This window comes from Daucus carota, chromosome 9 (genome assembly GCF_001625215.2).
Source record: "Daucus carota subsp. sativus chromosome 9, DH1 v3.0, whole genome shotgun sequence".
In the NCBI taxonomy this organism is placed as follows: domain Eukaryota; kingdom Viridiplantae; phylum Streptophyta; class Magnoliopsida; order Apiales; family Apiaceae; genus Daucus; species Daucus carota.
Window position 1 is genome coordinate 32,278,512 of NC_030389.2, and position 11,080 is coordinate 32,289,591.

General features: G+C 32.7%; 2 protein-coding genes across 3 annotated transcripts; one reads left to right on the forward strand and one right to left on the reverse strand.

The window, feature by feature from the left end:
- The first annotated feature begins 1,030 nt into the window (after window positions 1-1,030).
- Window positions 1,031-3,990, forward strand: LOC108200764 (mitochondrial import inner membrane translocase subunit Tim9). Its single transcript, XM_017369012.2, has 2 exons — window positions 1,031-1,191; window positions 3,591-3,990. Exons 1-2 carry the CDS (start codon window positions 1,097-1,099, stop codon window positions 3,775-3,777), a joined length of 282 nt encoding a protein of 93 aa, XP_017224501.1. The 5' UTR covers window positions 1,031-1,096; the 3' UTR covers window positions 3,778-3,990.
- A 3,031-nt stretch (window positions 3,991-7,021) lies between these two features.
- On the reverse strand, window positions 7,022-9,451 carry LOC108202038 (piriformospora indica-insensitive protein 2). Of its 2 annotated transcripts, XM_017370407.2 has the most exons (3): window positions 8,737-9,451; window positions 7,549-8,386; window positions 7,022-7,476 (listed from the first exon to the last, which is right to left on the reverse strand). In XM_017370407.2, the coding sequence occupies exons 1-3, from the start codon at window positions 8,956-8,958 to the stop codon at window positions 7,169-7,171; spliced, it is 1,368 nt and encodes a 455-aa protein (XP_017225896.1). In that variant the 5' UTR covers window positions 8,959-9,451; the 3' UTR covers window positions 7,022-7,168. The 2 variants fall into 2 exon arrangements, with proteins under 2 accessions (XP_017225896.1, XP_017225895.1); XM_017370406.2 differs by having other exon boundaries at window positions 7,023-8,386; window positions 8,737-9,446.
- Between the last annotated feature and the right edge of the window lie 1,629 nt (window positions 9,452-11,080).

The following is an 11,080-nucleotide window of genomic DNA, read 5'->3' on the forward strand; positions in this document are numbered from 1 at the left end:
GTTATTATTTTTTTATAAAAGGAAATCAATTCGTAAATTAAAATCCATACATCATTTACAAATACAATCAAAATTGAACAAACACAGAAAAATATCGTTGTTGAATCCTTATTTCCTTGATAGATAACTAAGCGGTTTGAAGAAGCTTTGAATATATATTTGTTTTCACCCGATTGATTTTCACATGACTGTTTTGAACAATCGATCATAGATGCGATCTCATAATAGGGTCATGGGCACATGCTAAGCACGGAAACTCACAAATTTGATGTGTTTTGATTGGTGTGAATGTAAGGGGGCCATCATTATTAAAGGGGTGTAAGCTAATCAAAATAAGGAAAAGCCATCAAATTCTGTGCTTATTGTGTGCCCATGGGCACACCATAGAAAAACCGCTCATAATAACTTTCAAACATAAATCAAACTCATGATTTTTCATGCCCGGTCACGGAGAACGTCAAAACACAACAAAACAAAAACCTAACTCTATTAAGAAAATCTAAATAAATTGGGAACTTATGAAAAGAAAAACAAGATTTCAAACAAGAAAACGAAAAAAAGAATTAGAGTTTTCCATCGGTGAAAACCGATAAAAGACCCTCAAAAATCTTTAATAGAGGTTAGGGTTCAAAAGATATGGAGGTGAGAACTTTAGATAATAAAATTCTCAGATTATTAAAACTCAAGTAAATTAATTATTAACTATCAAGTTATGTTTAATCTTATTTAATTAAACTTAAATGATAAGTCAAAAATAATTTACACGATTATTTATATTAGTACCAGCACAACAAATTATTTTGTTGACCAGTAAATGATATTATTTGAAAAGAGCTAAAATTTTAATGAATGAATTTTTTAATTGCATCTAACAAAATTTATAGTTTTCGAAGAAATAAAAGGAGAAAAACTAATTACGTTAAAATAAAACAAATCATAATTTGTGGAGAAAAGATGAAAAGGGAACATACGAACGACGTCGTAAAGGGCAGAGCGGGCAGGGATTTAGGGTTTTGAGAAGATATAAGTAGAACAAGAGCACGGCCGATTCAACAGAAAAACACACACAAAAACACACTCAAAAAACACACACAAGATGGACAAAAACATGCTAGGAGATCTCGCCTCTCTTCCTCAAGAAGACCAAGCCAAGATGGCTTCCATGATCGACCAGCTCCAAATTCGAGACAGGTATAATTTACAGATATAATTAATCAATTAGTCTGATTACATGTTTAAATCTGAACTTTTGTGGATTTTAATACGAATTTGGCTTTTTATTTTTTTAATTGAGTTGCATAAGTGTTTATGTTATGTAACTCTGTAGAAGAAGCCTATACTAATTTTATGTTCTTCTAAAAACCATGTGTGATTTTTATTACACGTGGACGTTAAGGGAACTACATATAACTAATTTGAGCTTGCGCTTTCGGTTATGAAGTTACTTATAAGTCGAAGAATACGTTCATTTTTCGACTTATAAGTTTGTTATAAGGTCCCCTATGGTGCCCTGTTAAAATATATGTTGCGGATTGTATTTTAAGGAGAAACGATATCGATATGGGTGCTGCATTTGTTGTTAAACTTGTGACTGGTATTCGGATAGTCTCGAGTGGAGTCTTGAGTTGCAGCTCAGAGGTGGTTTTTTCTTGGGAATTTATCTTATATTATCCCAAATTAACTAGTACATTTATGTATATATCCTCTTTGATTGAAATGTTATAAATATGTTTGATGCTTGGTAGTGCAGAAAGTAAACTAGAGGTAGGGAGGATTTCAAATGTGTGTCGTAAAATTAATAAAAGATGTTATGCATGGTCTCTGAGTTGGATATGAATTTCAAGATAGATAAAAATGTCCTTTATAAATGTGTAGTAGTTACGTTAACTGTGGTTAATTTAAATTGGAAGAAAACTTTGATATATAATTATAATTACAACTAAAAAGGGGACATATTGGGACAATATACCCCTTTTTCTTTGTTTACGGAGCCTTGTCATTAAAGGAGATGATATTGCAGATGAATGTAGAACAAGTAATTCTCTGGAAAAACAGGTCGGGTTAGGTGAATGTAGGAAAAAGAAGGTAGTGGTGGAATAAGGGAATAAGCGGTTGTCGTTAGTGACAGAACTCAACTTTTGCGTTACAAAATGAAAGGAAATCAAATTTGTGCAACAATAACTTACTCTTTTAATATTGACATAAATTTAATAGATACCAAGCTCTTAATATACCAAGGGCTCATTTAGTTATCTTCGAATATGTTATTATAATTTTCATTATAAATATTTTATTATTTCTTGTATTCGTCCAGTCAATAATAATATGTCCTTTTTGTACATATATGTTACTAAAAAGGTTAATTAATCTGTATTAATTTTTGACTTATTATTTATTATCGGTTTGAATAAATTTATAAAAGTTAATAATAAAGAGTACTGAAAGGTTTCCCTATAAAAGGATTGCATAAAGATAGTCAAAGTAATAAAAAATTAATTATTGGAACAAGAACACAGATTCTGATTTTCGGTACTCGACTTGTAACTTACTCATATAGCTCTTTTACTTATTATGCAAATAATCCAATATAGACAAATTTTCATTGATACTCATACTCACAAATCACAATATTGCTAATTAGGGACTTAAATAATTGGTCTCTTCATTTTGGCGTGTAGTAGTAGTATTTGAGTTACAGTGTCGATCTTGGGATGGTAGGCGACTTTAGATGGACTGGTCTGGCAATGGGCTACCTGGTAGATTCTGGTGATATGTGATCCTCTGGTTTTGGATGTAAGTGCCTTTGCTGCAAATGGAAAGATGCATTAAATGATATATGGAAAGTAGAAACGAACAACAGTTAGCAACACTCTTGTTGGTCTTCCCAACGTAGGGGCTGTAATTGGAGTTGTCCACTTTCTGATTGTATGGGTTTGAGTTCTAATATTGAACCGAACCCATTTATTTGATTGAATACAGTTTCTGTAACCAGAATATATAGATATGCAATGTGTTAAGTAAATACTAAACGGCGTTCCTAAAACATTATGGTGTCAGGAGGGCTTGATTGATCATATATTATATTTTACTTGAACCCATGCATACTGCTAATACTCTAATTCCAAATGAATAAAATGAAAAATCTGCATAAGTGTAGTCATATACTTATTATGCTTTATTCAAAATTTTGTGATGTTCATTCAAATAGCACTTGATGCCTGATTCTTAATTTTATATTGCCATTTCGGTACATTACATGCACCACAAGGCATCTTTATTACTTCATTGTTCTTACAACACTGAACACAATCGTCTTTGTTTCATTTAAACATCAATGAAACAATACAAACATAAGAATGAAGAGAAGATTAATTTGTAACTAAATCTGTCCTTGGTTTAGCTTTCTACCAAAAAATAAAATAGCACTTAGCATGGAATATGAGGATATCATTTTAGAACATTGTTGGACTTGCTGTTAATGTATATTTGCTATCTTCTTGCCTAGAAATCACGATATAAGTAAGCTCTGGGCTGTATTTATTGTGCATAGACGGCTTACCTGATGTTTCTTTTTGTGATCCTTTTTTCAGTCTTAGGATGTATAATTCCCTGGTGGAGAGATGTTTTACTGATTGTGTGGACACTTTCAGACGCAAAAGCTTAGACAAGCAAGAGGAAACATGTGTCAGACGATGTGCGGAGAAGTTTTTAAAGCACTCCATGCGAGTCGGCATGCGATTTGCAGAACTCAATCAAGGGGCTCCCACACAAGATTAAGAATTGGCCTTTGAAACCTGCATATGATTAATGTAACATTTAGCAGTAAGACTTTACTACTACTGTATCGTGCGGCCGAATAATAGAGAGCAAGTTGTAGACTGGGTATCACAGAATTTTCCATCTGTTTTGAGGATGTCAATTGTTTTATACACTCATTAGCTTTGGATATGTTATCGCATCAATACCAGCAGTTATGGTGCTTTATCTTTTTGTGGATTCTCTCAGTTGTATTTCAAAACTAGGCCATAGAGTTTCCTTAATGGAAGATTATTCCCAAATAAACAAGTATTTAATTTCTTTTCAAAATTTTAATCAATCACACTGTGAACGAAAATATAACTATAGTGACACTACACTCTACAGGATTCATTTGGTGCTGTTGAGATTGTATTTGTAAACTAGCTTAAACTTGTTAATGTTTATGTTTAGCAACTTATTTGTAACAGTGGTTCACAAAATAGTTTACAAATTAAACTATTTCTGTTTGATTAATACGTTATGTTTCTATTTGGCAAACCAGAAGCAGGTATTCATTTTGTAAGACTGCTGCTTCTTTTCTCGTAACAGTTTAGTTTTTTAAATTACTAAATATTATAAATGAAGTTATCCAAATATTTAAATAAATTAAATATACTTACTTTTTAAACTTAGCCGAACCACCTTTGGACTTTAAATTTAAGTAGAGTATCAAGATTGAAACACACTACCAAGAGAACTGGTATTTGAACCTAGATCACTTCAGCAACTAATCCATTCCCATACTGGGCTTTTACCAGATCAGCATTCAGTAGTAGCTGACAGCACCTATATATTTACATTGCAACCACTCATTTCCTAGATTGTTTATACTTTATAAGAGTTTTCTTTAATACCTGATTTTTCCTGATAAAAAAATACCAGATTTTTTCATTCTTTCTGTAAAAATTCAAAAACATTGCAATAATATGTATTTATTTGACATGCATTTGCATAATAAGAATTATTTATCTGGAAATATTTGTAAAAATGTAACTTTTTAACTAAATGCAACAAGAGTAAGAAAACTATATTTAGCAAAAAATATCGAATTAGCCATATATATATTTGTGTTTGAGAAAATAATTGTACTTTTTTCTAATGTGAAGGATAATTATTTCACCAGTAATTAGTTATACATGGTATATTTGCAAATTTTTCACAGGTAGGTAATAATATGCAAATAAATTTGCCAAAGGTTATATTGTTAACCCCAATTTTTGTTTGATGTTGTTTTCACCAACAATATTTGAATTCATTATTTACAAAATGTCAACAATTCAGTTCACTCCAACTATTTATCAGTATACAAATTGATATATAACAACAGAAAAAATAAAATGATAAAAAAATCTAATTATGTGAAAAGTTAATCCAGAAATGCTGTAACATGCAATGATAGTCTTGAACTGTCTAACAGTAACTTGTGAACTGTCTAACAGTAACTTGTTGGTAGAATGCATGTATTACTTTATCATTTAAAAAAGAGGAAATATATTATCACAAAAAAAACACTGATGCAAAAATCGAAAACCCGAACTAACCCATTGATCTACCGATTCAGAATTTGTTAATTTTTTTTTAGTAAGTCGGGAATTTTTACTCAAATCAGAACACATTAGATAAATTAATAAAATGTTTTTAAAAATTAATCATAAATTTTTCAAAAAAAATCAGAGATGTTCAGAACATCTAAAAAAAGAGTGATATGGGGTTTTATATAGGTGATATAAAGACTACTGATGCATGCACCTTGCACAGGCATATCAGAAATGCAGAGCAATTACTAACTAGGACTAGGAAGGGACTAGCTGGCTTGTCAAGGAGGTTCTTCTTTATATTATTCACTTTTTTCATTTACTTCTTATCTCTGAACATTAATAAAGTTATGACAATGTCATTGCCTTGATATAAACCCACATTTCCTTTTCTAGTTCATTCTCTCTTTCTCCTTGCAACCTTTCTAGCATCAGTTCACTTGTTCAGTTCCTTTCTAATTTTTTTTCTTTATCTTCCTTTTGAGTTAACTTTAAAGCTTTTGACTTTTTACCTGCTTGTAAATTGCCTGGAAGGTGAAGCTCTGGTTACAACACAACCAATTAAATTCCTGTATCTGTACATGTCAATACCATCAATATGCCCTACCTGTATCTTTTATTTCTTTTGTCTCGGTTTACTTGATATCTGCAAGTAGGGGTGTACACGGTTCGGGTTGGGCGGGTTAAAGAAATTTAACGACCCAACCCAATTAAATCGGGTTTTCAAATTCTCAACCCAAACCATAAAAATTAAATTCATAACCCAAATCAATTTGTATTACTTCGGTTCGGATCGGTTTGATCGGGTTATGAAATATAAAATAATTTCTTTTCCATGATCTAGCAAAACCAAATTTCGACACATCAAAAGATAAAACTTTAACTGAATGTACTACAGCAAGGTGAAATACCCGGTGTATATAAAATGAGTTAAGCACTATAACATCTTAAAAAACGTGCACTACTTATCAAAACAATTAAAGCTCGATACCATGTTAAGCCCGATACCAGAAACTTCAGAATTATAGCAATAAATTAGAAATTAAGTTGAACAGAAACAATTAGTAAAGCACAACAAATCAACAATTAGCAAAGCATGACAAATCAATAAATCAGTTAAATGGACTATGCTAACATATTATGGGTTACTAGAGTGGGGTGAATGATTTTTATATGTAATTTAATATTTTTTAATCGGGTTGGGTTGGATCGGTTAAAAAAAACTGAAAACCGTGTCCAACCCAATTAAATCGGGTTACTCATTTTCTAATCCAATTATCAATCGGGTCAAAAAAGTTCGGATTGGTTCGGGTGAAATATGATCGGTTTGGATTGGTTCGGTCGGTTTCACGGATCCGTGTACACCCCTATCTGCAAAGTCATATGATATTCTTTTTATTGTTACTTCTCTCGTTGTGACTGATGCGGAAAACTTGTGCACTCGTGTGCCAATTAATCTGTTTTGAATAATTAATGTGATTATTATCATATATTCTATGGGAAAACATGGAATGACATCTATATTTTGTGTTTATTGAGCAACCATATGGCCATATGGTTTCCTAATGACTTTTAGGCGGTTGTTATCGCCCTCGTTCCGCTTATCGGAAGCTTGGAGTTCGAATCTTGTCAAAAATGATAAAAACATGATAAGATATTCATGATCTATATAACAGTAGCATCAAGAACCAAGTTCTACTTGTGATTGGGACTAGTGTTCTCAAGTTGATTGAAATGCTAGTAGCAACTCAAGATTTCATATTGACAACATAAACAAAAAGACTTAAAATTACTTTACATTAAAATGGTCTAATCTACCATCATAATACATTACCTTACATAGCAATGTTAAACAACACAACAGTCATCACCATCTTTACCAAATAAACATACAAAAACCCATTCATTCCATTTCTTGAGGATCCCAAAGAGGCCACCATTTGGGAATCTTGATCACTCCTTAACTTGGAATCTGTACCTACATTTTTCCCATAAAGATTCACATCTTGTTGACATGCCTTTACTCCATAAGGCACTTTGCTAGTTGATAATTCATCAGTTTGGTAACAAAGATCTGGATTATCCCATGCCCCGAAACGACTTCCCATTTTCTCATAAAATGTTTGGGAGAACTTGAGCTCTCCTGTCAAATTATTGCCATGAATGTAGATTGCACTTATATTGGTAAGAGTTGCTAGTTTTGATGGGAGTTTACCTGTTAGATTGTTGTCATTTAGACCCAAGAATCTCAGGTTCTTAAGCTCTGAAATGGACTCTGGAACTTCACTTGTTAATCCCATATTCGACAAATCCAGGATTATTAGACTTCGAAGATTAGGCCAACTAAGCCTCATTATGTCTCCACCAACGCGGTTTCTTGCTAAGACCAACTCCTGTAAGGACCTCAGTTCTTGGAATGATTGTGGTAGGCCGCCTGATAATTTGTTGTTGCTAAGATCCAACAATGTTAGATTCTTCAGGTTTCCAATTTGGTTGGGAATTTTTCCGACAAATTGGTTCTTGCTCAAATCAAACTTTAGTAGTGATTCCATGCCACCAAGAGTGAAAGGTAGTGTTCCTGATAGTGAATTTCTACTCAAGTCCAAGATCAAGAGCTCGCTTAGTGCACCAAAACTCTCCGGGACTTGACCTGTTAACTGGTTTCCTGATAAAACTAAGCGCTTCAAGTTTGGTAAGTTGCCCAAATTTGGTGGTATATTACCACTCAAACCATTCTCCAGCAGCACCAGAGATTGGAGTCTTGTAAGGCCACCAAAAGCAGCTGGGATTTGTCCGATAAGCCCCAGGTTTGATCTAAACTCTAGCGACTCTAAGCTGCCAGAAAGTGCACTCCAATTTTGTGCAGCAATTGTGATCTGATGACTCTGGTGTGCCATGCAATTGAAAAATGAGAGAGCTTTGAGGTGACCAAGTTCAAACAGGGGAGGACTAAATTGCATATTGGGGGCACAGTCAAGAGAATTCTCATGAATTGGACCAATGTTTAAGGTTGTGACATACCAGTAGCCATCATATATATCACAAGCAACACCCTGAAGCACAAATTAGTTCATAATTACCAAGATGGTTAACTAAAATTTACAATTAAGATATGCAAAGATAAATTTTATATCCTTAAGTATTATTAGAATTCGATTTTCCAACAGCCAACAAAAAATAAAGTTCAGCTGTCATGTTCTATGCTAAAATAATTTCATGCAAGTTCAAGTTCTTGTTTCATAAAAAAGATCTAAATTTTTACCCTGAAACAAAGACTTGGTACAATTGAAAAAAAAGTTAAATTAAAAGGAAAATTTAAGTAAATTGTATAAATAAATAAAGAGAATAATAACCATATAGATAAAAAGAAAATAAATTAATAGGGATGGATAAAAATATAAACCTGGATGGGAGTCCAACCACAAGGATCAGGATAGAGATCAGAACCATTCCAATCCTTTCCCACAAAGCCTTGAATGGCAGAGTAGAGAGCCTCTTTCTCTCTTTTCTCCATTGGAGCTCCTTCTGTTTCAGTTTCTTGACCATTGCACCAGAATATACTAGTCATGCAAAGCACAACAATTGCAGTAAAAAGAGCAAAGCTTGTTTTGTTAGTGTTCTTCATTTGCCTAAACCAAATATGCCAGCCTCTGGATAATTCAATAGTGCAGAGCAGAAGAATATTGAAATAAGGAAATGAAGTTAAAGAAAAACAAACAAGAGTTCTTCTGAAATTCACTCTTCTTCTCAAGAATCAAGATGTTTCTTAACTTTGATATGTTTCTTGACAATGTTTATAGCAAAGCCAAGGAGTACTGAGAGCACTTAGATGTCTTACAGATAATAAAGTAAGCCCAAGCTAAGCTCAGTTATCCATGCAGAAATAAGTAATTATGGAAATGTCAATAATAAAATCAGAACAGTAGCAACTGAAACAAGGCATTGAGAACTGAAAGAGAAAGGGAAACTGAACTCTCCAAATGAGTTTATAGCTTTAGGCTATTTAAAACACTTTGAAATTCTCTTTACCAAAGATTGGCTGTCCAACAAATAATACACATATAATATGCAAACAGTAAATGAATCAGTAGCTAGCTAGGGTGTATCATTGGCTTGGCAGTTGAGAGATTAATGGTTAGAACTAAAGTTGTGCTTTGTGTGTGTGTGGGCTCAGGGGACCAAATTGCATGCAGAAGAGAAAGAGGTGAAGTGCATGTAAATGCATGCAAGACAAAGGTAGTCTGTGAATGACTTTCTTTTAGTTTTTTTTAAGCTGTTGGATATTTACCAGCTTTTTGTAGCAGATGAGAAAAGACAAGGGACTGCACTAAGATACTTTGGAAAATGCAGTTTTCTGTTTCCATTTATTTATTTCTAACAGGTTTTTTTTTATCTTTATATCAATTACTTACATTATTCAAAAAATCGGGATTAATCAGATGATCGGGATTAAAGATAAGATATTTATATAATATTATAATAATATTTGATATATTAGTTTGATTTACTATATAATATATATAGTACTCCTCTGTCCCTCTCATTTTTTTACAATTTTTTCACACTGCTCGACACGCATTTTAAGGCGCATATAAAACATACTTCTATAGTTTATTTTTTAAAAAAAATTTGTATAAAAATTTAAACATCAAATTTTCATTCAGGAAAAAAAAGGTTCAAAATAATTTATCGAACTACGTTTTATGAGAGCATTAAAATGCGTGGCGAGTCCACGTCTCCAATGTAAACAAATGAGGGGGACGGAGGGAATATCATTTAAGAAAATTCATTAATTAACCTGATTCTAAAAATCAAATCAAAATGGTACCTTTCATGATTACTTAGCATAAATGCATCACATTTGTCAAATATGATAAGATAGTTGTACCTTTGTATTGCTAAATGCTAGTGGGCCTGTGTAAGTAACTGCAATACTTTATTGATCTTATGAGGTTTCTCAAAAGAAATACCTAGTATTACAGTTTAATTCCCATCAGATCTTATCACCAACCCCATGTCTCATTTATAACAAGACCATGCTGTTACCTTGTGGAATTGTGCTTGCAACTCCTTACTTCATTTTATTTACAGGGTGTAGAGATATGAAAATTGTGGTGATAAATTATTACCAGTATCATTACCAAAATGAAACAGGTGAAAGATGGAGGGATTTGTATACACATTCAGTCCTTTCTCTGTTTAACTACATTCAACAAGCTGGAATTATTGGACTTGCATTCAAAATTCAACAAGTATATAACTCACTTTACTTTTTACCACAAAGTTACCCGTTTCACTTGATGAAATAAGTAAATGTGAAATAAACTGAAATATTGGTTTTTAACATAAGGCAACTATATTTTAACGGGACAGGTCCCTCACAAACGATTGTTACATCATATCATATCATTGATTAATACATGCAGCATGGTAATAATAAGTAGGAGGTCTATATTTTTCGGATACAAAACATATTAAGCATAATCTGATATATTGTAACAATCATTTGTCGGAAACTCGAATTCGGTGTATTGAGTATGAATTAGTACATGTATGCATATCTTATATATACTGAAGTTATGAACCCTAGGGATGGCAACGGGTTGGATCGGTTCGGATATTTGAGATATCCAAATCCAAATCCAAATTATTTTTAAAATCCAAATCCAAATCCAAATCCAATCGGGTTTCATATATCAAATCCAAATCCAAATCCCCGGGTTTCGGATCGGGTTCGGGTTTGTTCG

Bases quoted from the DNA above. Each gene is read 5' to 3' on its own strand.
- LOC108202038 (XM_017370406.2), bottom strand. From the start codon at position 8,958: ATGAAGAACACTAACAAAACAAGCTTTGCTCTTTTTACTGCAATTGTT. The intron at 8,387-8,736 runs GTTTATATTTTT...TTTGTGCTTCAG, and splicing joins GTGGTTGGACTCCCATCCAG to GGTGTTGCTTGTGATATATA.
- LOC108200764 (XM_017369012.2), top strand. From the start codon at position 1,097: ATGGACAAAAACATGCTAGGAGATCTCGCCTCTCTTCCTCAAGAAGAC. The intron at 1,192-3,590 runs GTATAATTTACA...TCCTTTTTTCAG, and splicing joins CAGCTCCAAATTCGAGACAG to TCTTAGGATGTATAATTCCC.